General features: G+C 53.3%; 2 protein-coding genes across 4 annotated transcripts in view; both read right to left on the bottom strand.

Moving 5' to 3' along the window:
* The window catches only part of KMT2D (lysine methyltransferase 2D), a 37,759-nt gene extending 23,641 nt beyond the window's left edge, over nucleotides 1–14,118 (bottom strand). Inside the window, exons 1-17 of the mRNA XM_079937510.1 lie at nucleotides 12,951–14,118; nucleotides 8,473–8,558; nucleotides 8,086–8,212; nucleotides 7,682–7,905; nucleotides 7,458–7,567; nucleotides 7,120–7,282; nucleotides 6,615–6,780; nucleotides 6,401–6,515; nucleotides 6,097–6,254; nucleotides 5,744–5,889; nucleotides 4,202–5,605; nucleotides 3,001–4,109; nucleotides 2,414–2,527; nucleotides 1,954–2,064; nucleotides 1,315–1,419; nucleotides 388–569; nucleotides 75–239 (exon numbers count right to left, since the gene is read on the bottom strand). Coding sequence (XP_079793636.1) covers nucleotides 75–239; nucleotides 388–569; nucleotides 1,315–1,419; nucleotides 1,954–2,064; nucleotides 2,414–2,527; nucleotides 3,001–4,109; nucleotides 4,202–5,605; nucleotides 5,744–5,889; nucleotides 6,097–6,254; nucleotides 6,401–6,515; nucleotides 6,615–6,780; nucleotides 7,120–7,282; nucleotides 7,458–7,567; nucleotides 7,682–7,905; nucleotides 8,086–8,212; nucleotides 8,473–8,521 — 4,448 coding nt within the window. The 5' untranslated portion in view covers nucleotides 8,522–8,558; nucleotides 12,951–14,118. The remainder of the gene's footprint in view (nucleotides 1–74; nucleotides 240–387; nucleotides 570–1,314; nucleotides 1,420–1,953; nucleotides 2,065–2,413; nucleotides 2,528–3,000; nucleotides 4,110–4,201; nucleotides 5,606–5,743; nucleotides 5,890–6,096; nucleotides 6,255–6,400; nucleotides 6,516–6,614; nucleotides 6,781–7,119; nucleotides 7,283–7,457; nucleotides 7,568–7,681; nucleotides 7,906–8,085; nucleotides 8,213–8,472; nucleotides 8,559–12,950) is intronic.
* A 3,161-nt stretch (nucleotides 14,119–17,279) lies between these two features.
* On the bottom strand, nucleotides 17,280–20,272 carry RHEBL1 (RHEB like 1). 3 transcript variants are annotated; one of them, XM_079937316.1, is made up of 8 exons: nucleotides 20,004–20,272; nucleotides 19,317–19,388; nucleotides 18,918–18,985; nucleotides 18,559–18,641; nucleotides 18,413–18,469; nucleotides 18,041–18,213; nucleotides 17,822–17,903; nucleotides 17,280–17,662 (listed from the first exon to the last, which is right to left on the bottom strand). In XM_079937316.1, exons 1-8 carry the CDS (start codon nucleotides 20,053–20,055, stop codon nucleotides 17,659–17,661), a joined length of 591 nt encoding a protein of 196 aa, XP_079793442.1. In that variant the 5' UTR covers nucleotides 20,056–20,272; the 3' UTR covers nucleotides 17,280–17,658. The 3 variants fall into 3 exon arrangements, with proteins under 3 accessions (XP_079793442.1, XP_079793444.1, XP_079793443.1); XM_079937318.1 differs by having other exon boundaries at nucleotides 18,166–18,213; XM_079937317.1 differs by having other exon boundaries at nucleotides 17,605–17,903; nucleotides 18,166–18,213.
* Between the last annotated feature and the right edge of the window lie 4,031 nt (nucleotides 20,273–24,303).

Here is a 24,303-nt window from a genome sequence, read left to right as displayed (position 1 = left end):
GGGATAAACTGAGACAACGCCAGGCTGAGAACAGGGAAGAGGGGGCTTATATGAGGAGAAAGGGGCACCCTCACCGTTCACAGTGACGGCACTGGATCAGGAGGTCCTCTTCCACATACGGGGCATGACAGATCGGGCAGGTCACCAGGCTGGCGCAGGGCCCGCAGTGCGTGTAACTATTCTGCCATTCACAGTGGAAGCCAGGGGAGGCGGCCCCACACTGCATACAGGACACACACCTGGTGGGGGCAGAAAGACAGACCCTCAGCACCTAACCTACCCAAGCACCCAAAGCCGCCCGGCCTTCTAAACCCCGCCTCTGCCATGTAGTCAACACCACACCCACTCAAACACTTCAGGCCCCTCTGAAGCTCCCAGTCTCCTTACCACTTGCACTTCCAGCCACCCTTGGGCACGGTGAGCAGTGGCGGGTCCAGGCAGTACGTGTGGTAGCTAATGTCACAGTCATCACAGAGCAGCAGGCGGGAGGGGTCTGAGGCCTGGCCGCATACCTCACACACGATGCACTCCACGCAACGCCAGCCCTTCAGCAGCATCACCTTGGTGATCTGGTGCAGAAGATGGCAATTCCTCAGGAGGTGATGCGGAGGGCAGGGCAGACCTCTCAGGGGAGGGGGGGACTTACACAGGTGAGGCTGGAGGACCCCAGTACCCAGGCCAGACCTCCATTTGAGCACAGGGAAGCTACACAGAGCACCCTCACCCCAAAAATAGTGGATCTTAAACTTAGGCTTCCAGGGGTCTCTGCTGATCAGAGAACAGCCTCACCCGGCCACTGCCTCATTAGGATCTTTCACTAGCGAAGTCTCCAAAAAGACTGTGGATAGAATTAGGTTGTATTTCCCCCGGTTTTTCTTGAACATGTAGAACCTGCTACTGCTGCAAGTTAGTGAGTGTTAGCAGTGGACAAATTCTAAATTAACATTAGTGAAAACCCCAAAATGACTGATCATACTTGAGTCAAAAACACTGCTTTCTCTTTGTGGACATGTGTTTGATTCTGATTTTACATTTTATATCCAGACCATATCATGTTTTCTACTAGTAAAGTTCTCACAGTTTATATGATGGACTGAATTATACCAGCAAGTCATGGTCTACCACAAAGAAACTCGTAAAGACCACTACGGTTTCCAAAGTATTTTTTCCCAAGATGAATTTGACAACCACTGGAAACTGATGAACAACTTCCATGACCAATGGCCACTTTAAGTAGAGTGGCCAGGACAGGGAACTAGGATAAGCAGTAACGACCCCATCCCTCAGGCCAGACCTCTTGGGCCCTGAACTCACCTTGCTGTTGACACAGTAAGGGTGATAGCACTGAGAGCACTGGGAACAGGCAAGAAGGTGGCCCTCTGCCCCCCGGCCAAAGCTGCCACATACCACACACATGTCCTGGGGAAACACACAGAAACCCAAATGTCCAACCTCACATCCTCAATACCACTCAGTCCCAGTAACTGACTACACCACTAATCTGAGAAGAGGGAGTCAAAGAACCAGAAGCCTATCCCCAGCACTAGGACACGGTGAGCCATCACGAGACCCCGTCCCTTCCTGGCATGCCTTGCCCATCTGATCAGGTAATTTGAAATGATACAGCCTGACATGGGTAACGCTAAGGAAAAGTGAAAGATAAGATGGGTAAAGACTGGTCAGGACGAGACAGTAATACATGCGACAAAATTCTACAGCTTCGAGATTACTCGTGTTCCCTAGACTCTAAGCTTCAACAGGGCAGAAACCATTTCTGCCTTTTTCACTGCTACATTCCCAGCTGCTAGCTCAGTGTCAAGCTCATTCTCTGGAATGCCAGGAGTAGGTCCCTGGTTCTCCCCATTTACCCTCCCACCGAAACACACATATCCAACTGTTCAGGCTGCCAGGTCTCACTGCTGAAGATGGGACTACAAAAGTCAAGTATGGTACCTGCATTAGGACAAACTTGTCTGTGTTGGAGAAGAGAACCACAGTATTTTGCATGGTGTCATCATCATCATCTTCTTCCTCCTTGCTGGGAGAGCTATCGATATCAGCAACCTTATAGGCAGAGAGTTGTGGAAAGTGAGGCAGCTAAATCCGCCCCAACTAAGCTGCTTCCTCTTTGGTGTTGGGGCAAGGCGGCATAAACCCCTGGCTCAGATGAAAGCCAGGAGCCAGGACTAAGAAGCAGAAGAACACCCCAGCTCCCACACTGGGCCTCAGCCCAACATCAGATTTCAGAGAAGCCTGGGGGCCAAGAGCACAGAAGGAGCACAGACATAGCTGGACGGGCCCTAGGCTAGCAGGCAGGCAGGTGAGCGTGCAGGGGACTGGCAAGATTTAAAGGGTGTTTAATCTTGAAGGGGCCAGCTGAAGCATGTTTGGGGGATGGGAGGCCTCTCCTTACTACCAGAGTCTCAATGGAAGAAGTAGTTGATTTTAGCCGGGCCCGTCCTCTCCCGCGTCCTCCATGTGCTCCTCCACGTGGCCGGCGTCTTCCTGGGAAACTACTGCTGCGACCCTGAGTGAGGAAAGGGGATGATTACAGGAAAAGTCGAGGGCTAATATGCTGCATCCACAGGCTTGGAGGGAAGAGGAGAGATGAAGGGACAGAGTATGGCAGGTAACAAGGCCCAAAAGTCCCAGTCAGGGCCAGGGAAAAAGCCAAGCTCTCAGATAGCAACAGGTAGGTAACTCTGGTCCAAACCACTCCACATCGTCCAAGAAGAGTGGTCAACGTGGTACCACAAGAAACAATACTGGCCTGAGAGACCCGAGTTTCTAGTCCCGATTCTATGGCTGAGTTACCATGAACCTGGGCAAGTCGCGTCCCCTGTGTATCAGCATTCTCCTTGATAAAATAAGAAGGTGCGCTCAAGGATCTCTGACAGTCCAGGATTCAATAAGCCAGGCAGGAAGGTATCAGTGACACAGGACTACACCTCTGACAGTGGCATGACACCAAGCACATCCAGTGGCTGGACAGCCCCTTACCTGCTTGATGCGGGAACGAGCGGGGGAGCTGCGCCGCCTCCCCTTGTCCCCCTCCGCTTTGCCTCCTCCGATAGCTGTCCCAGCATCACACAACAGCGAGTCATCAGTCTCTGGCAGCGAATCCGTACAAAGTCGCAGGGAGCCCTCATCTCGGGCTGGACTAACGTCTGTAGATGCCCCCAGCTCCATGGACAAGGAGCCACCCCCCTCGGGGTCGGGAGAGCCCAGCAGGGGCTCTGAGCCAGGAAAACTGGCACTGGCATCGCCCTGGCTCAGATTGGAGATCTCATTAACGATGTCAGATTTGATGAGAGTAGGTGGGGTGGGGGCCACTGGTGCACGTGGCTCCTCTTGCTCTTCGCAGGGCGAGCCCTGCCCTGCCTGCTTGCATTCTGGGCCATAGACCTCCATAGGGGTCACAGGGGCCAGCTCCTCGGGGTCCAGGAGCACAGGGGAACCCTTAAGTTCACTAGCCAAACTGCCGGGGGTCTGTCCGGCCTCTGGATGTGATCCAGGAGTGTCAGTCCCATCCAGAGGGGCTGTATCTTCCCCCAGGCCAGAGAAGTCATCCAGGGCTGGGGCAGGGCTGGGTGCAGGGCAGGAAAGGTTCCCCATGGGAGAGGGGAGAGGACTAGTAGGGCTGGGTTCCAAGGCTGGGCACTCAGGTTCTGGGGCTTTCTCAGTCTCCATCTCATGTGGCTCAGCCTCATCTGAGACCTGCACTGCCTTCTGCATGGGACTCAGTGGGGAAGGAACAGACAGTGGCAGAGCAGGGGGAGAGCACTGGGAAGGAGGGGAGTTTGGGGGAGGCAGGGAATGCTGGAGGAGTGGGGAACAACGAGGGGCAAGGGGCTCCATCAGCATGGGAGAGGCCGGTCCTACCGGGGAGCCTGGAGATGGGGGAAGGATCATAGGGGGTACAGGCTCAGGGTCAGTGCAGTTAGCTTCTGGTGGAGGGCTGATAGGTGTCTCTAGGATGGGGGCAGCCAATGGCGACTCAGGGTCACTGTCCCCTTTGGCACCAAAGGGGTACTCTAACTCTCCCAAAGGAGACAGGGCCGGCGGGGCCACAGCTGTGATAATGGGTGAGAGCGGAGGAGGAAGAGGATCTGGAGAGAAAGAAGAAAAGAGAGGCTCTTAGATTAGATGCGCCATGAAGAGTTAAGACTGTCCCAGAGTCAGAGGGTTAACATCCCCGTACCTGGTGGCATCAGCTGAGGTGACAAAGATGGCTCCCCAGATGGGGACAACGGCAGCTCCTCAGGCAGAGGGGACAGAGGTGGCTCCCCAGGCTCAGACAGGGCCGGCTCTCCAAGCAAAGGGGGTAAGGGTGGCTCCCCAGGTGGGAGGAACGAGGGCAATTCCTCAGGTGCAGGGCATAGGCCTGGCTCCTCAGGGGGCTCTTCAGGTCGAGGGGACAGGCGCGGCTCCTCGGGCACTGGGGACAACTGCGGCTCCTCGGGTGCGGGGGACAGGCACAGCTCCTCAGGGCGAGGGGACAGGCGCGGCTCCTCAGGCTGGGAGGACAGACGCAGCTCCTCAGGTGCAGGGGACAGACGCGGCTCCTCGGACGCAGGGGACGGGCGCGGCTCCTGGGGCGCGGGGGACGGGCGCGGCTCCTCGGACGCAGGGGACGGGCGCGGCTCCTGGGGCGCAGGGGACGGGCGCGGCTCCTGGGGCGCAGGGGACAGATGCGACTCCTCGGGCGCAGGGGACGGGCGCGGCTCCCCGGGCCGGGGGCAGAGTCGCAGTTCCTCAGGCAGTGGTGATAGGGGTGACTCCTCCAGGGGTAGGGACATAAGCAAGTCCTCCGGTGGCGGGGAAGCAGGTGAGTCCTCAGGCGGTGGGGACAGGCGTGAAGCCTCAGGTGGCGGGGATGTGGGAGACTCCTCAGGTGGTGGGGACAGAGGAGATTCCTCGGGTGGTGGGGACAGGCGTGACACCTCAGGCAGGGGAGACAGGCGTGATACCTCAGGCGGGGGGGACATAGGCGAGTCTTCAGGTGGCGGGGACATGGGTGAGTCCTCAGGTGGTGGCGACAGGCGTGATGCCTCAGGTGGTGGGGAGAGAGGAGACTCCTCTGGTGGAGGGGACAGGGGCGATTCTTCAAATGGTGGGAACAGACAAGATGCCTCAGGTGGTGGAGACATGGGTGACTCTTCAGGTGGAGGGGACATGGGTGACTCCTCAGGTGGTGGGAACAGGCGCGACGCTTCGGGTGGTGGGGAGGTAGGCAGTTCCTCCGGAGGGGGGGACAGGGGAGACTCCTCAAATGGTGGTGACAGAGGTGATGCTTCAGGCGGTGGGGATAAGGGTGTCTCAAGCAGGGGAGACGGGGGGGACTCCTCTGGGGGAGAGAAGGGTGACTCCTCCAGTGGAGAAAAAGGTGATGCCTCAGGTGGGGGAGACAGAGGAGACTCCTCAGGCGGTGGAGAGAGGGGTGAGTCCTCAGGCGGTGGGGACAGGCGCGATGCCTCAGGCGGCGGGGATGTGGGTGATTCCTCAGGTGGTGGGGACAGGGGCGACTCCTCAGGTGGGGGCAGCAGTGGCATCTCCTCATTTAGGGAGGCCTCCAACTGGGGCTCAAGTTGGGCCCCTTCTCTACCTGCAGACATAACACACTATGTTCCTACCTAGTTCAGCTGCACTCCACAGAAAGTACAAGGTCTGGGGCAAAGCAGAAACTGTCCCTCGCCACACGATAGAAGGGGATTACTTTCAGGGACCCTCAAACCCTACTCACCTAGTGGTTTGGCTTCACATTGCAGGGGCCCCGGTTCCTTGGGTTGCATAGAGGTCACGTGCCCACCCTTTGGCTGCCCTTGGCATGCACCGTACAGAGCATCGGGCTCATCAGTGGGGGTATCGCCAGGCTCTGGGGGTGAGAATCTGCAGAGGGTACAGGGGAGCAGGCCCCATGGCTCTCATCAGCTATTGGCTCCTCACGAGAGCACACTGGGGCGAGGCACGAATGCTATGGATTGCACTGCCCACCTGAGGGCCCTCCTCTCAACGTCAGCTTGCTTTAACACGAGCCCTGCCAATCTCAGCCCTTCCGATCCCCCAGCCTGATCTCTTCCAGTCCACACCACTTACCTGCTACAGACCGGGGGGTGCTGCTCAGCAACAGAACTGACAGGCTGTCCTCCCTGGGTTTTGTGACAGCGGTGACAGAGTGAGTAGTTCTCAAACCACTCAGAGTTGGGGTTCAGCTCTGCTGAGCCTGTCCCACAGGCCCGGCATACCCGGCATGCCTAGGGGAAGGGAACGGGCAAAACGGGCACTTGTCAGACAGCCAGAGACTGGAGGAGAACACGGGACTCGTCACAACAGAGAAACTCGGGGTGCTGTAGGAGGCAGACTTAGGGAGAGTAAGGCAGGAGGATCAGGGGGCACTCGCCTTGCACTTCCAGGAGTGAGCGGGCAGCTCCTCCATAGGCGGTTCCAGGCAGAAGGTATGGAATCCTTTGTCACACGTCTCACAGACCAACATCTTAGAGTCATTCCCAGGCTTCCTGCAGGGGCACAGGGCACATAACAGGGTCCTCCTTGCCCTCATTCTCAACCTTAACCTGTGCCCCGCCTAAGGTTCTCTCCTGCCCTCCCACTCTTACCTGCAAGCTTGGCACACTTTGCATTCAGGGCACTGCCAGCCAGCACGCTTGCGGGCAGTCAGAGCAGTGTCCAGGCAGGCCCCGTGATAGTGATGCCCACAGCTGGTACAGAAGAACAAGTCACACAATTCCCCTGGCCCCTCACATACGGCACAGCGAGCCTCCTCTGCAGTGGGAAGGGACAGAGGACACGGGTCACCTATGGATTCCTTACGGGACTCGGCACGGTGCTGTCTACATAACAGGCATTCCACAGACACAGAATGAACGAATAACAAAAAGTTACTAAGTGTCTGCCTAACACATGCCAGGCACTGCTCTAGGCACTGCAGACACCATGCTAAACGAGACAGGCAAAGCCCCTGCACTCACAAAGGCCACACGTATTTTAGTGGGGCAGACGGACAGTATGTAACTGTAGACTTCTGAGTGCTCTGCAGGGTACGGAGCCCCCAGCACCCTCGGACCCTCATCTGCCCTCCGTCCAAAGGGCAGGACTTCTCACCCAGATGTGTGGCCCCCTCACTGTGCTCCGGGCATAGCAGCTGCAGTGTTTTCATGGATAAGAAGGAACCGCTGGCAGTTGCACAGGGGAAGTGGTAAAGGCGTGGACATCCAGGCGAGCGGCAAGGGATGGAGGCACCGAGTCTGGTGCAGTGGGAACAGCGCTGCCAGGGTGGAGACAAAGCCTTAGTGCTAGCCAGCTCTCTCCAGAGCAACATGTCAGGCACTGCCTCTGTCCCAGTATGCCCCCTGCCCTTCTCATTCCACCCTGACTCTCGGAAGCCCACCAGCCCTGCCCACCCTGCCCTGGGCCTACGCAATCCCCTGGCCCGGCCCCACCTGTGAGATCCCTGAGAAGATGGCCTTGTCCACACCACATAGTTCTGGGCCCTCCTGCCCCCACACGCCTGCCGACCACGCAGCACACCAGTGGTGAGCCCAGCAGGACCCTTCATAGGGGGAAAGGGGGAAAGAGTTAACAAGAACGTCATCACTGCTTCAGGGCCACTCAGCCCCTTCCCTGTTTCCTGCCCAAGTCAGCTACCCCACTTCCCTCCACTTACCTCCAGGTTCTCCTAGGTGGGCAGGTGTCAGGCCCTCAGGGAAACCAATCTGTGATAGGTCCTCACTGAGCAGCGCTGCCTCACTGGGCCCTGGGTTCCCCCCAGGGGACACCACTGAACACCGGGGCCAGTCAAATGGCAACTCAAAGCGCCGTAGCTCCCGCTGCCCATGTAGACTGGGCTCCCCGCAGTTACAGAGAGCACAACGCCGCATTGGACCCCCACTGTGAACACACAAGCATCAGCACCACGCTGGCCCCTGCCCACAGGTACCCCTAAACAACCCCATGACTTGCACACCTATGCTTCCCGCTCATTTTCCTAAATTTTCCACCTTGAAAGCCCCAGACTCTCAAATCAAATCCTCGTATGTCCTTACATCCTCATTTCCCCAAACTAGTTACCTGCAGTCCTGGGGAGGCTCCTGAAGCCTGGGACCCCCAGAACTGGGCACAGAGCCCTCCCCCACATGTGGTTTGGGAAGGTCTGGCTCAGTGGCACCTGACTCCTCGGAGGCTGCAGGTCCATCAGCTGAATGAACAGACAGAGAAGTGTGCATCAGCCATTATCCTCTATTTAGCACGAGTCCACTCATCAGACCCATGAGATTATCCAAAACCCTCGGTGGATAACAGTGATGGCATTTCAACTTTTGTCCCAAAGAACAAAGTCCTTCAATTACCTGTCTATTAGATGGACTTAGCTCCTGTCCTTGTGCTAGGACCAGAAATCTAAGATTGTCTGGGTAGAACAGAAAGCTGCCAGGCAAACCCAGAATGCGCTCTACTCACCTGCTGGTTCTGAATCTTTATCCTCACCAGGCGGCTTCGGGCTGTCCATCCCTCTCTCCGACTGGGCAGGGCCCTCTCGGGGAGACCTGTCAGACCCAAGAGATATCTATTTGTCTAGTAAGTCTTCCCACTAAACACTTTCCCCCAAATCCTAGGGAGAAGGCATCTAATGTTATCTAGACCCTACAGAAATCAGAGCAAAGCCATACCTACAAATTCCTGCACTAATGACAAGGAAAGTCCCTCTCCCCAACCGTTGTCCCACTGCCTACCTCCTCCCCAGATAAACACATACCATCTTCTCCTACTCTGAATTCTGAGAGGATCCAGTCCCCTTTCCCACTTCCCACCTCCTGTCTAAGAGTTCCCAGGACAGCAGCATCCAACTAGAAGCACATACAATCTACATCCAGTATCACTCTTTGCCTCATGACTGAGTTCTTGGCTTCTGGTGGGCCCTATCCCTTGGACTTTTTCCTCAGGTCTTAAGTCAGCTACCATCCTAGAGGCCTTTCAGTGCCAACCCAGGGGCAGTCATAACAAGAAGTCTGAGTCCAGCCGAAGTCCCTCTCCCTGGGGTCTCGCAGGACGTAGAACACATTACTGGAACTAAAGCCTATCTCTGAATGGATCTCCCCCATCTCCACTGGTTTCAACCAGAACATCCCAATCACAACAGAAGAAACTCCCCAATTTCCACCACTGCCCATCTAAATCCAACCCAGGCCCACCCCCCTGGCCCTTGCCATGACTGAGCTCAGGATCTCATCCAGCCTGAAGGCCTGAGGTCGTTGCCCTTAGCAACACCAACAGCCCTTCCTCCTCAGATGTCCCTAGTAGTTAACAGAAGTGGGCCTTAAGAGTTACTGAGCATGTGTAGCCAGGCCTGAGGCTAGGCATGCTGGGAGTTGTAGTCTCAGGAAGCACACCACCACTTGGAGCTGTTCTAAGCGGGGCAGGACAGAGCAAAGTAGCTTCCTTCCTCTTCCGTCAAGCAGGGTTTCGACACACACTATGGGGGTGGCGGGTAACGGTCCCCTCTTCTAAGATATGCCTGCCTATCCCAGAGCCAAATGAAACACGTTAAAGTTATACCTAAGAAGGTCAAGACCCACACCTTTGGGTATATTTTCCTAAACCTCAGATAAAACTAAACACAGTACCAAAAAGAGAGAAGTAAAGAATAAGAATTACAGAGCTGAGGAAGAGGAAAGAGGTCCTATAGAAGAAGGGAGAAAAGGACAGGTATAAACAGCTCTTAGTGGGAAGGGTAGGGGCTTAAACAGAGAAACAGAGTATAGTTTTCCTACAGAAGGTAGAGGGGAATCCCTAAAACAAAACTCTAAATAAAAGTTTGAGAACTGTATCTCTCACCTTCTCCACTCCTCTTGTTTAACCAGAAGAACCACACCAACCTTAGTAAGGACAAGCCTCTCTTCCCAAACCAAATACCCCAGTCAGCCACTGGGGGTTGAGTGACTGGGGCAGATGAGACAGTGGGGAACCCTCGAAGGTGCCCAGGATCCATAAATCAATTACCTAAGAACCACATTATCAGTCCTCTTTCCCTGAGCTAACACTCCATTTCCAGACACTGGCAGTGGGCCTCGTGTAGCATGTCACAGGAAGGGAAATTTTACTTTACTTTTTTCCCCTCACACTATTAGATTCTACTAGATTGGGAAAGTGAAATATCACCTGATACCTGTTACCTCTATTCCCAGATCACCTCTTTACCAAAGAGGTAAAGAGAGGATCCAGTGCCCTTTCCCACTTCCCACCTCCTGTCTAAGAGTTCCCAGGACAATAGCATCCCACACAATCACCCACACAATCACACCCACACAATCACACCTGAAAGGAAAGCAGGGTGGTCATCTAGCCAGCCCACAGAAAAGCTGCCACCCACACAATCACACCTGAAAGGAAAGCAGGGTGGTCATCTAGCCAGCCCACAGAAAAGCTGCTCTGGAACTTCAAGGGGCCGCCTAGAAGCCTCCTATGTGAATTAGGGGTTGGAGGTCAGGGCACCAGCCAGGCTCCTCTTCCTATTCAGTTATCCAAGGCCTGACCACACCCGGAAGGCTTCAAAGTTTCCTAAATGTGTGCAACTTTTGCTGTACCTTACCACTAAATGCCGCCAAGATCTTCCAACTGTTGTGCTCTCAAAGTTAAGGCTAAAGGAGTCACAAACATCAAGAAATGAAAAGCAACAGTGATAGTGCAGTGGGTGGGAGGAGGACTGCCTCACACAAGGCCAGAGGGACAAATTCCTCCGCCCTCCCCCAAGCGCAGCCCTCTCAAGCTGGTAATGCTGGCGCTGCTCGGGGAGCTACAGAAACCACCTTCGTCTAGCCTTGGGAATCAGTACCAACATCCTCCAAAGCGGCAGCCTCATTCATGGCACCATGGAAGATGAGAGACAAGCAAAGGGTTGAGTGTCCTCCAAGCTGAGGAAAAAGAATCTAGAGGCACTTCCAAGAAGCCCTATTTCACTACCCTGCAGTCTAGCGCCTGCACCCCAATGCTGAGTAGCAGTTGTCAGGCCCCTCCTTAAACAGATCTAAACAAATAAAGACCATAGGTTCCCCTGTCCCATCATTCACAGCCAGAAACCACACATCCACACCAAGGGTTTTTTCCCTGGATCTACACTGGGGTAATGCCTGGCCAGGCTTCCTCAGGGGAACTAGGGATCCCAGAGAAATACAGATCTAGGGAGTAAAACCATGGTGGGTCCCCTTAATCCTAGGCCAAAGAGGCCCAGAACAGCAAGGAAAAAAGCAGGGATTCATCTCAACCCACTTTCCTCCCTGCCTCCATCCCAGACCAAGAGCTTTAACTCCATTTTCCCAGCCAAAGGGGAAATGGAGGCTTGGAGAGGTGAAAGGCTGAAGCAGGCCCTTGAGTGAACAGCTCTTCTCTAGGACTCAGGACTTCCTGGTTCCCAGCCTGAGACTCAAACCACACCTCTCCCCACCCCCATTTTGGGTTGGCCCTCCAGGGAAGAATCCAAATGGCAACAGTGGCCCTGTAGACCCTCCGGACTGCCCCCTGGGTCATCCTAGGGTCAGCCACAGCTAATAAGGAGAGGTATCTCCTAAGGAAGTTCTTCAGGGACAGACAACAGGAGAGGCCCTCCACAGGAGGCAAGGGCAGACAGCATGGGCGACAGCTAGCCTCATTCCCGCACCCCTGTGCCACCTCTCACCTCAGGATTACCACCCAGAAATCTTTCAAGGGCAAATCCCTATTTTCTCCTTTCCAAGACCAGGCTCAAAGAGGTCTAGCCCTCATATGGTGGAGGGAGTAGAGTGAGGGAGCAAAATACACCAGCCAAATCCCTGCTGGGCAGCATGACAGCTGTGAGAGGGGCTGTCCCAGCCCAGGGTCAGAGGCATGAGGCTCACGCTGCACCCTTCGTGCAGTCACATACACACCACTTCTCCCCAACACCTCCTGCCAGGGCTGAAAACATTGGCTTCAGCAGACACAGCTCTGCTCAGGTCACTTCTCCTCCAAAGAGATATAGGCCCCCCTATTCTGCAGAGTTGGGACAGGATCAGAGGACCAGTTAACATTCCCTGATTTAAAAAGGTTGGAGAGGTCTGGGAGGGGCCTGCAAGACCGGCCAGGGACTTATGGGCAACCAGCTCTCCACACCAGGCCCAGAGAAAGCGGGAGACAAAAGCCATTTTTTTGCAGCCCACATTCGCAGGGAGCAAATCTCAACGGCCTCCTCTATAATCCCCTAGAGATTATGTCCATCCGGAGAGGAGGGGAGGCAAAGCAGGCTAAGACAGCACTAGGCCTCGCTAGGGTCACTCTGCCAGGCAGGGGTAGTTGAAAGTTGAACAGCAAGGCCACAGCTGCCCCCAGCCCCGCCTCCTTCTTGCCCCAGCCACCCCTTCATCACAATGGTCAGTTTCCACACACTCTCCTCGTTGCACAGTGAAATAAGGCCCAGTGAAGGACCTAGGGCTCCCTGAGTCTCCCAAAGACTGCTCTGAGTGCCCGGATGGGCAAGAGCAACCTTAAAGTCCAACCTGGCAGTAAATCGGACCTGGCAGTGCCACCCTACCCCCGCTCCCAAGTTGTTCTATTCCCAAGGCCCACAAGGAACCCTGAAGGAGAAGCAGCTGACTTGGATTGGTGCTGGCATCAGGGCTTGGGTCCTAGTTTGGTAGAGCTCCCCCCAACACAAAAATAAACAGGCAGAGAGGCTTTCTGGCCAGGTTCCCAAACTCCCGTGGTTCCCTGAACCCCCCAGTCTTTAAAGAGGCACACCCCAGGACACCAGGCCTCGGTTGTGCTCTGGCGACTGGCTCGGGTTCCCTTGACAGACCCTGCCAAAGGAACCCTCTTCAGCTCTGGCACCCCTTTCTCCAACCTACAGGCCAGCTCCGGCCAAGATAGTCCATCTGGCTATGCCCCCAGTCCAACCCTTTCTGGGCCCTGGCCGGGCGGACTTCACTCACCTCTTCACAGGGCGATCCAGAAATCCTCATCCGAGAACATGGCCAGAGCCCGGGCCGCTCCCCGACCTCCAACCGCCAGAGCGATCACAGCCGCCCCCCGCACGGGGGGGCTTAGGGGGGCCAAGAACGGTAAATCCAGGTCGGAGTGGCCACCCTCCCCCGCCCCAAAAAAGCAAGAAGCCAAAGAAGGGTTCTCTGCCTCGGGTTCCAGCAGTTTAGGTTTCCATGGACAGCCCCTGGGCGGCGAATCCCGAGCGGACACAAAGAGAGCACCGGTGGCTTTGATCTTGGGCGAGCAGGATCCGCATCCGCGTCGCCGGGCGGCCTCTCAGTCCTAGGGCTGGGCCAGCGCCCCGGCCGCCCGCACCGGGCTCGGGCGGAACGTCGAGGCTCTCCAGATGGAACGTCGAGGCGCCTCCCCAGCAGCCCGGAAGGAATGCCGCGCCGCCCCGCGCCGGGCCCGGATGGAACGTGAGACCCTCGCAGGAGCGCCGAGCCCCTCTCCCCGCTCGGGCCGGCGCCCCGGGGCCGCGCGAGCTACGGCGACACGGAGCCGGCGGGGCCGCGGAGCTGAACCTGACACACACCCCAGCGCCGGGCTCCTCGACCCCGAGCGCTCGCCCTCGGCGGCTTCGAGCCCCCCACCTTCTGCTCCCCCCGGGGAAGGGAGGAGGGTAGGTGGGCGAGGAAGAGGAAGGGGCGGGCGGTGCGAGCCCTCTGCCCGCTCCCCTCCGGCCGCTCCGGGCCCTGCGCTCGCCTCCCTTCCCCTCTGGCCTCGGGAGCTGCCCCGCCCCCGGCCTGGCCGGCTCTGATCGGCGGCACCCCCTCGACCCCCGGCTGGCTGCGATCGCGGGGGGCCTAGAGGTGCATGGCCCAACCCCGGCTCCCGGCGCCGGGGGGTCAGGAAACTGAGCGGAAAGTGGGGAACGAGGCAGCCATTTGCAACCGGAGAGGAAAGTAGTGCAGCGCGGCGCCGCTCCGCCTCCCCCCCCTCCGCCTCCTGTTCGGCCGGTAGGGTGGTTCCTGCGAAGGGGCTATTTCCTGGCCCGAGATCTCGGCAATGGTCGTGGAGATTCAGGAAGCCTCCGGCGCGAGATCCGGGTGGCCCTTTTGCCTGGTGAACCCCACTCCAGAAGGGGGAGAAAGGAGAAGACGCGGCCCTATTTTGTGTTGGAGCGGAGCGGCGGAGGGATCCGGCCCTCTCGGAGGAAAGGCTGTGACTCTGCAGTTCTACGCACACGCTAAGGGATCCCTCCGCCACGGGTTAACCCCGACTGCGCCGGGCCAGCCGCTGTGCAGACACGTGGGAAAGAAGCCCCCTTCCTCTTCGCCCCGGCCCTAGAACTGCCTCCTTTACCGCCCGGCTAGTAGAACTAGGACTCCGTGCACTTTCTAATTCCGTTTCCCTGGAGTTATCGGCCCCTGAAACTCCAGCTGCCCCTTGCCTTGACCAGGAGCAATCTTTCCCGGGAGGGGGATGGAAGAAGAGCCAGGAGGTTGGCCGCTGCTCTGCATCCTGGGAACTGGAGTCCGCAAATGGAGAAAGTGAGGCACGGCGCCTGGCGCTGCAAAGGGTGGGTTCCTGCCACGTTCGGGGGCCTGAAGAAAAACGGAACGAGTCCCTAGTCGTTCCTTCTGACTCTCAAATCCCCTCGAGAGGAAAGAGGACTGTTAGTGCCCCCACAATCACCTCCCCCATCAAAACATAAATGTAGAGTTTCCCCTCCTTTGCCGGGTGCTCCCACCCCCAGACCCAGTCCTTCTTTCCTAATCTTCAGGGCCTGTGTCCCCCTTCTTAGTAAACATGTAACCCCTTTTTAGAGAGCATGTAACTTGTAGCCTTGCTGCTACCTGGCCGGAGTACTGTTATTCTGGACAAGATCCCAGTATACAGACACCCCCCCCCCCATTAGTCTGGATGAGAAGGGATTGGAAATGACTTCTCTGCATTAACTCTATCCACGGGATGGACAGGAGGAGACAAATTAACAAATGTGCTAGATACTTTATATATTCTTAGTTATTACTCACCCTCGTTATGAATTACATGTAATTATGTCCATGTTACAGATGAAGAGATTGAGACTGAAATAGGTAAAATTGCTCAACAAACCACATGAAGTGAGAAGTTGAGCCATGCAGGATGCAAAACAATGGCCATGTTTTTCCTGGGATATGTGTGTGTATTCATATATATTTATTATTTTTTTTTTTAAGATGTGGAGAAAGAGGCAGGCAAATCAGGTGCAGGGCTGGTTTTGTGGGAAAGGGTTTTTACAGTGCTGCCCAATAGAACTTTCTGCAATGATGGAAATGCACTACACACTATCTAATATGGTTTAGCCACATGTAGCTATTGAGCACTTTGAAATGTAGGTGGTGCAACTGAGGAACTTTTAATTTTAGTTGATTTTAAAACTAAATTAAATAGTAATATGTGACTTGCGGCTTTCATATTGGACAGTGCAGGAGACCTAAATCCCTACTGGCCAGAGTCATAGGAGGGATCAGATATGTCCTGTGCTAGCCACACACTGACATATGCTCTTCACTGACCATTCAGGTCTATTTCAGCAAAAAAGTCCAGCACTGACCCCACACCTGTCCCAGCTATAGTGGAATAAGTTCACCAAGAGTCAGAAGTTGGAAAATAGAAGGCCTCTCCCTACTCTGCACCCAGAGGCAGACCCTCACCAGAAAGACCTCAAATAACACAATAGCCACTATTTCTTAAGGGTTTATTATGTATGAGGACCTATGCTAAGTATTTCATAAATCACTTCAGTTTAATTCTCACATCAGTCCTATGAGGAAGGTTTAACTACACTTCATAAATGAGAAACTGAGAGAGGTTCAGAGAGGTTAAGTGTCTGCCCAAGGTCACACAGCTAAGTGGAAGAGTAACTCTTTTACTCTTTTAACCCAGCCATTAACCACTATTCTTTACTACTATCAGGCCTTGAGATTGTTTGATACACTTCTAGAAAACCTCAGACATTTGTTATTCTATCTCAGACCTCATGGAAATAACAGCAGGAGTGTAGGTACCCTTATTGAGAATTCCAAGTCAGATGCATAAAAGGACCTAATTTTAGTGTAGGGAGAGAGGGTGTTTACAACCCTAAAGAGACTCCTAAGCCCCCGAGAGATTGCTCTTTGGAATATGCTCCTTCCTGCAGCCCTTAATTCTTTTTAGATTCTAGATCAGAGATGCAAAAGCAGCTGGCAGGACTTTTGAAAACCAGCATGACAAACCATCATCCCCAACTGTAAGCCCAACTAGCCTGGAGCCAGGCAATAATAAGGTCACAGCTAAAAATCACACCTAAATTTTGTCCATTTTCCCCAACTAAGTGCATTGACAGAGTTGGCAGGAGTGCATCCCCAGCTGGCAGGAGAACTCTATGCCCTTCCTGTGAAGGATACCATTCAGGTAACCCTTATAAGTCCTTGGAGGAGGTATTAGGCCAGTTAGGCCCTAGGGCTACTGGGGAGGGGTCGCGGGTAGAGGCAGGTAGGACCAAATTTTCCTAGCCAAACCCATCCTCCTACCGAGCTGGCCGGTCAATAAGAAAGAGCAGAAGCAATAGCCTTTGAAACCAAAAAAGGCAGCACAACTCCAAAGGTGTGAAAGGTATGAAAGGAGCAAAGAACATCCATTTTAATGAAAGGCACTTGAGGAGATGGAGAGCAGGGAGTGGGGATTGAGCAGGGGCATTATTTCTTACTTTATTCAACTCTTAAAAAGCTGAAATCATCATAACACTTTAGTCCCTGCCTTCACACTACTTCACAATTCTTACATCATTAGGAACAAGGGTCTTTCTTCCTCCACCCAAACCCTATCCTCTCTGAGTTCCAGCGAATGCCAAGGCCCCGCAAGGGAAGCTATGTCAGCATGTGGCAGCCGGCCACTAGAGGGTGGTGTTTCTGTAGTTAAGGGGATTGTGAGAGCCTACAAATTTGGATGGGAGTGGCAGTCAATAGGTTACCTGTATAGGAGAAGAGTCGAAAAGAAAGGTGGGAAAGATAAGTAGTAAGTCTTAGGGTAATGGTTCTGAATGAGTGAGGGGTAAGGAATAGGAACAAGGTAGGAGGAAAGATTCTCTACCAAAGGCCATAGTCATCACTCCTTAGAAAAGGAGACATTGGCCCTGAGCTCTCCCCAGATACAGAGAAGTCAACTACAAAAAGATTAATCAGTTTATTTGCATATATACATTGTCACTCCAGGGAGCCAGCTCCACTTCAGGAGTCCCCAGCTCCCCTCACCCAGCCGACACCCAAAACCTACATAGGAGACTGGGTCCTGAATAGACAATGCCCAGGACTCATATCCCAACTCCATAGGTTATAACAATTCATTTATTTAGCAAAAACAGAGCTAGAGGACAGTGCCCATGAGACATCCTTGCCTCTTTGTAAACATCGACAACCAGGCCACTGGAGCCCAGGTAAGTGTGCAAACATGAGGGTACCACACTGTGTGCCCAGAGGGCAAGGGACACAGCTGGCAACCGAACAAACCCGTGAAGTCCTGAGGGCCTGCCCCCCCCAAGCCCCCACTGGAGCCTGGCAAGTGCCAGGGGCAGAATCAAGGCAGCTACCCCACGCTCAAGGGCTCACATGAGATGGCAGCGGCGCTCTTGCCCATATGAATTCTCTACCCGAGCAATCTCCTGGATGACTTTGGTGAAGATGCCTTGAGTCAGCTGCAAGGGATAAGGATTCAGGGCAAAAAAAAATCGTTTAGTTCACTGCCAATACCACCCAACTCTGAGGTGAACACCCCATTCCCCCACCATCCCCACCACCAAGCAGTGCCATAACACTGCTACCGCCACCACCTTCCTAATCTTCAGGCCCAGCACCTGCTTATCTCGAGCAGATGACTCCATAAATGTCGCACCCCAGGACTCTGCCAGCTTCTTCCCCTCAACAGCCTGGACCTCCCTAGAAGCAAATTTGGGACATGAAAATGAAGGACAGCAATGGCCCCAGGTTCTCTGCAAAATCTTTACAGGAGCCTAGGACTGAGACTTGAAATATGAAATGATAGTTTTTGAAATAGAAGGGTTGTTTTGTCTTACCCTTCAAGTTAGAAATGAAGAGGTAAAATGACTGGTTCGAATCAGTGGCAGAGCCACGACAAGACCCTGGCTCATTCCTAGTCCGGCTCACTTTCCTTCGCCTTAAGCTACAGAGATTTCCATACCTGTCTGGAGAGAGATCTGCCTTGTTCCCCACCAGCACCACTGGCAGCCTGGGAGGAAACAGCAGTTACTACAGGAGCCCCTCTGTTCCCCATGGACCCCAACCTCCTTCAAATCAGAGCTGGACAACTCCCCATCAAACCAGACAGGATCTATGTCCTGACTTTCTCCTTAATTTGGATCAATACGCCCCTGTCCTCCCTCTCCCCTCGGGTCCACACTATGTCTTTATCCCCCAGAGCCACATACCGGGTTTTCCCGTGGCCTTCATGTAGCTTTTGGTACAGACTCTCAATGACTTGGAAACTTTAAACACAAGAAATGAATCTATAACTTTATTCTGGGACAGCCCTCAGATCCTCCCAAGTCTCCCACTCACAACCTTGGTCACTTACCTATGCAGAGAGGTGACAGAATACACAAGCACATAACCATGGACCCCAATGATGAATGAATAGGGCAGAATGCTGTACTCATCCTGACAAGAAATAGAAACATCAATACCTAGATCCACAGCACTCAGATAGCCAAGGTTGGTGGGCTGTATCCTGGGGACCCTCCCTGTGGCACTCCCTACTCCAGTCACTTCTGTTCAACAAGTATTAACAGAGTAGCTCCAATCAGCGCTGCACACTGAAATGCTGCTAAAATGCTTTTCTTTTAATCCTACTTTACAGATGAGCCTCAGAGGCTACCAGACTTCATCTCCCAGGACTGAACTGCCACATTTAGATACCCTACCCCAAACTGGTACCTGCCCTGCTGTGTCCACCAGGTGTAGGTGAAACTCATCTTTGCCAAGAGTCACTATCTTGCTGTAAGCTGAAAAGAAAAGAAAACTTGACTGTGAGGTGCCTTGTAGGACTAGCAATCTGTGCCCCTATATATTGACATAGATGGGCCAGGTCTAGAGAGCTCTCCAGGAACCTGGAGAGACAATGTTAGGCTTCTTATTGTCTACATATACACCATCCTGGACTCAGTATCTTGGAAAATCCACACTCTAGCTCCACTCAGAACAGGATTGCTAGAGGAGATTAGATTTAATGTCTAATTAAATCATCCCTCTGGCACCAGGAAAATCCCAAACTATGGACTTGGATGGGGCACCCAAGCCTTCCCCACCCAATCCCTAGGGGAGAAGTCTACTCACTATTCTCCACAGTAGGATCATAGCCTTCCAGGAACTCGCCCTCCACAAATTGATGTGCTAAAGATGTCTTCCCTGTGGGAAGCAGAGGTAATTTTATCCAAATCACCCATCCATATTCACATCCTCTGTCCTTTCGGGCTGTGTGGCCCTGGACTAAAGGGGACCCCAAATTAGCATCCTAGCCTGGGAATGCCCCATGCAATGCTTCCCCTTAGGCTACCTTCACCCTCTTTTCGCCCTGGGTCGCTGCACCTTGGCCACCGGATGCATACAGTAGCGCCGCAGGAAGCCTTTCCCGCCGCCTTTCCCCACCCCACCCCACCCCTGGGAAGATCCGGTATTCCTTAGGACCCAGTCAGTCCTGCACCGGGCACCTGAGACTTGCCCCACCCAGACCGCGCCCCCGCCATCAAATCCTAACCCCACCTCCACCCCCCAGAGTAACGCTGAGGACCACCGCGGTGATCCAGCAGTAAAGCCCACGTTAACTCTTACATGCTCCAGCTTCCTGCAGCCTTCTACACTACCACCACCCCAGCCTTTTCAACTCCAACCTTTCAATCCTCGCTCTACAAGCTGGTTCTAAGGATGCCACCATTTCTCCCTGGGTCGCGTACCCGCGGCAGTGCGCCTCCTCTGGCCAAAAAGCCGCGGTGCATCCGTGCTCTGCCCAAGACCGAGACTCACCTACGGAGCGGTATCCGAGGATGACCACCTTCCTGTAGCGAACTAACGGCATGGCAGGAACCGGCCCCGAGGGGCTTGCAGAACTTGGGGCTGAGAGAGCCCCAAGAAGAGAAAGTCGAGTGCAGGCAGGTGTAGCAACCGGCACAGGAAAGCCGCTCACCCTGAAGCTGCCAGGGGCAAGATAGAGGGAAACCAAAACAAGCGCCGCGCCCGGAGCTGGCCACGTGATCACAACACAGCAAGACTAAGGCGAGGGAGCCGGGCGACCGGGGAACTACACTGCCGCGCCGCTCAGGGCTCCGCCCCCCAGGCCGCTCGCCATTGGTCCACTAGAAAGGATAGGGGCGGAGCCGTTGGCAGAAGCAAAGGGCGGGCCTCACGTGGAGCGGGAGAACCAGGAGCTGCGCGTGCGCAGACTAGACCCGGTTCATTCATAAAGAAACAGAAAGGAACCCGGGGTCCTAGAGGTGTTTGCGCCTTTGCAACCTAGTAAAAGCGGCTGCAAAGAATCATGGATGGATAATATCCGTTGTGGCTGGGCTGGATTTTCTGGTCAAAAGATTCTAGGCCTCCCTTTTGCAAGGTCTCCGGCGTCCTTGGGTAGGTTAAAAAAGGCCAAAGTTGCAATATATTCCCTCCGATTCCCCCAGACTTCAGCCCCAGATATTTTATTGTCGGGTTTCCACAGTCTTCCAGGATTTAACTTCGGAACTGCAAATCTTATTCCTGGGAAAATTGTTAGAATTTGTGGCCAAGTCCTCTGAGGTTTAGCTGTCACCATTATCACAGTGTTTTATTTATTCAACAAATATTTATTAAGCGTATACTATATGTTTTAGGCATTTCTCTAGCTTTGAAGATAGAGCGAAAAACATGACAGGTGAGGTCTTGGAACTCACAAAGCTTAAAACCTAGTTGGGAAGAAACAAACTTAAACAAGTAAGCATTAGATAGTATTAAGTGCTATATAGAGCAGTGTGAGAAGAAATAACCAGTTTAGATCAGTGACACTTCCTTTCAAAAGAAGCCCCATTTAAGCTGAAGTCTGAATGACAGTAAGGAGCCAGCTAGCAAAAGATTCAGACAGAAGAATCCATCAGTGCTATGGCGCTAGGGTGGAAATAAATTTGTTAAAATCCAGAAAAGAGAGAGAGAGAAAGCCAGTTAGCCTAAAGCAGATGAAATCTAAGAGGATGGCAGGGGCCAGGCTATGTAGAGTAGTTTGGACTAATTCTAAGTACCTAGAAAGCTATTGATTATGTTACTAAGTAAGTTGGGTCATGACATGATCTGAATTGTGTTTCTAAAAGATCTCCCTGGCTGTAGAGAATGGATTGGGGTTTGAGAGAAACAGGAGCAAGTGGAGCAAGCAGGAAGATCAGCTAGGAGACTGTTACTTGTAGTCCAGGTGAGAGGTGAGGGTGGCTTGACTAGAGTAGTAGAGATGAATGAAGCTGAGAATTCAGTGTATGTTTGGAGGCTGAGGTTAAGCTGGCTTGCTTGCTGAAGGATTGGATACAGGAGGTGAGGGAGGATAAAGAGGAAAGAAACCTAGATTTAGAGTGCTACTTTGTGCCAGGTGTATTTCATTGTCATCTCATTTAATATTCTCCACAGCCTGAGGTTGTTAATTTGCATTATTCATTCATTCATGAACAAATTTTTTTTTTTTTTTTTTTTTTGCGGTACGCGGGCCTCTCACTGTTGTGGCCTCTCCCATTGCGGAGCACAGGCTCCGGACGTGCAGGCTCAGCGGCCATGGCTCAGCGGCCATGGCTCAGGGGCCCAGCCGCTCCGCGGGCATGTGGGATCTTCCCGGACCGGGGCACGAACCCGTGTCCCCTGCATCGGCAAGCGGACTCTCAACCACTGCGCCACCAGGGAAGCCCCATGAACAAATATTTATCGCACAACCACCATGTCCCAGGCACCCTTCCAGGTGCTTAAAATAGAGCCATGAACAACAGGGACAAGGTCTTTGCTTACAAGGAGCAAGTATTTTGGGGGAGAAGACCAACCATCTACAAGCAAACAATAAATGAGTTACAGTTAAAAAGTAATAACTGCAGGGACCTCCGTGGTGGTCCAGTGGTTAAGACTCCATGCTCCCAATGCAGGGGGCCCCAGTTTGATCCCTGGTCAGGGAACTAGATCCCTCATGCCGCAACTAAAAAAGACCCCATGTGCCGCAATGAAGATCCTGCATGCTGCAACTAAGACCCAAAGTAACGAAAGAGAGAGAGAAAGAAAGAAAAAAGTAATTACTGCAATGAGAAAAAATAAACAAGACATGAGTGGGCTAACCCACTGAGAGTAACCTGGGGTGTTACTCCTCTTTTTTTATATGATATCCTAGGAAGCTGAGGAGGTAACATTTGTGCCTGAGACTTGAGTAATGGGTAGCTATTATCACTGTTCTCTCAGTTGTAGAAACTGAGAGTCATACAGGTAGCACACAGAAGTTGTTTCTTTTGCAAGGCCCTGATGAGGTGGGTGTGTAGGAGTTAGACTGGATTAGAGGGCAGGCTTTATAAAACTATAGAACCATCTCATGCTTTAAAATGTCCAGATTGGGGCTTCCCTGGTGGCGCAGTGGTTGAGAATCTGCCTGCCATTGCAGGGGACACAGGTTGGAGCCCTGGTCTGGGAAGATCCCACATGCTGTAGAGCACCTAAGCCCGGGCGCCACAACTACTGAGCCTGCGCTCTACAGCCCATGAGCCACAACTACTGAGCCCACGTGCCACAACTACTGAAGCCCGCGCGCTTAGAGCCCATGCTCCACAACAAGAGAAGCCACCATAGTGAGAAGCCTGCACACGACAACAAAGAGTAGCCCCTGCTCGTCGCAGCTAGGGAAAGCCCACGCACAGCAACGAAGACCCAACACAGCCAAAATAAAATTAATTATTTAAAAATGTCCAGATCTACAAAAGTTGTTTCAAAGAGCCACCTTTTTAAAAAAATTTTATTTATTTATTTATTTTTGGCTGCATTGGGTCTTCCTTGCTGCACGCAGGCTTTCTCTAGTTGCGGCAAGCTGGGGCTACTCTTCCTTGGTGCGTGGGCTTCTAATTGCGGAGGCTTCTCTTGCTGCAGAGCCAGGCTCTAGGCACACGGGCTTCAGTAGTTGTGGCTCACAGGCTCAGTAGTTGTGGAACGCGGGCTCTAGAGCGCAGGCTCAGTAGTTGTGGCTCACACACTTATTTGCTCCGCGGCACGGGGGATCTTCCCAGACCAGGGCTCGAACCCATGTCCCCTGCATTGGCAGGTAGATTCTTAATCACTGTGCCACCAGTGAAGTCCCCAAAGAGCCACTTCTTTTTTTTTTTAGATGTTGGGGGTAGGAGTTTATTAATTTGTTTATTTATTTTTGCTGTGTTGGGTCTTTGTTTCTGTGCGAGGGCTTTCTCTAGTTGTGGCAAGCAGGGGCCACTCTTCGTGGTGCACGGGCGTCTCACTATCGCGGCCTCTCGTTGCGGAGCACAGGCTCCAGACGCGCAGCCTCAGTAGTTGTGGCTCACAGGCCTAGTTGCTCCGCGGCATGTGGGATCCTCCCAGACCAGGGCTCGAACCCGTGTCCCCTGCATTAGCAGGCAGATTCTCAACCACTGCGCCACCAGGGAAGCCCCAAAGAGCCACTTCTTAATCTGGCCTCAGAAAGGAACCCAAATACCTTTTCTACTGGGTAAAGGAAGTTCCTTGCAGACCAGCAATTTTATGCTGGATTATTGGGCTTGAATGAGGTTGGCGGTAGTTCCAGGTTAGGTTGTAAGCACTGTAGGATAAAACAAAGAACTGGATTCAATTCAATAAAAGTTCATTCATCTCCTACTTTGTACCAGTCAGTCTTACCATGTTTTGCACACTAAGGATATAAAGATAAATAATATTGATAGATGCCTTTTATGCTGTTTGTCTTTGCACATTAACCCTCTACTCTTTTCCACCCAGATCCGTGTCCAGGAGGTAGACCTTGCTCCTTGGATTCCAGGGGGGTTCAGCCAAAGAGGAGTACTCACAGAAGATCAAATGGAAGGAAGAGAAGGTCTGTTCCCACACTGAAGGTCACAGCACCTCTCCAAGCACTCCCCCAACCCTAACCCAGACAGCTCTCAGTGTTCTGTTTCCAGTAATTCCCTTCCCTTCCCCTTCAGGCCTACAGTAATAACAGCCTCTCTGATACTCACCGGGAGGTGTTGTTCTATCCCTTTTGCTTCCCTACACCTTGCCCACACCTTTGTAAATAATCTCTTTATTAAATCATCCTCTAACTCTCTTGTTTGCAATCAAGAAGAAG

Source organism: Stenella coeruleoalba (assembly GCF_951394435.1).
Source record: "Stenella coeruleoalba genome assembly, chromosome: 11".
Classification (NCBI taxonomy): domain Eukaryota; kingdom Metazoa; phylum Chordata; class Mammalia; order Artiodactyla; family Delphinidae; genus Stenella; species Stenella coeruleoalba.
This window is presented reverse-complemented; position numbering and strand designations above follow the sequence as displayed.

What these genes read in the sequence shown, in the direction of transcription:
- RHEBL1 (XM_079937316.1), bottom strand. Translation starts at nt 20,055, where the DNA reads ATGCCGTTAGTTCGCTACAGGAAGGTGGTCATCCTCGGATACCGCTCC. An exon ending in TGGTGGACACAGCAGGGCAG is followed by an intron (nt 18,642 to 18,917) that starts GTACCAGTTTGG and finishes ATTTCTTGTCAG; the next exon opens with GATGAGTACAGCATTCTGCC. An exon ending in GAAGGCCACGGGAAAACCCG is followed by an intron (nt 18,214 to 18,412) that starts GTATGTGGCTCT and finishes GTTTCCTCCCAG; the next exon opens with GCTGCCAGTGGTGCTGGTGG.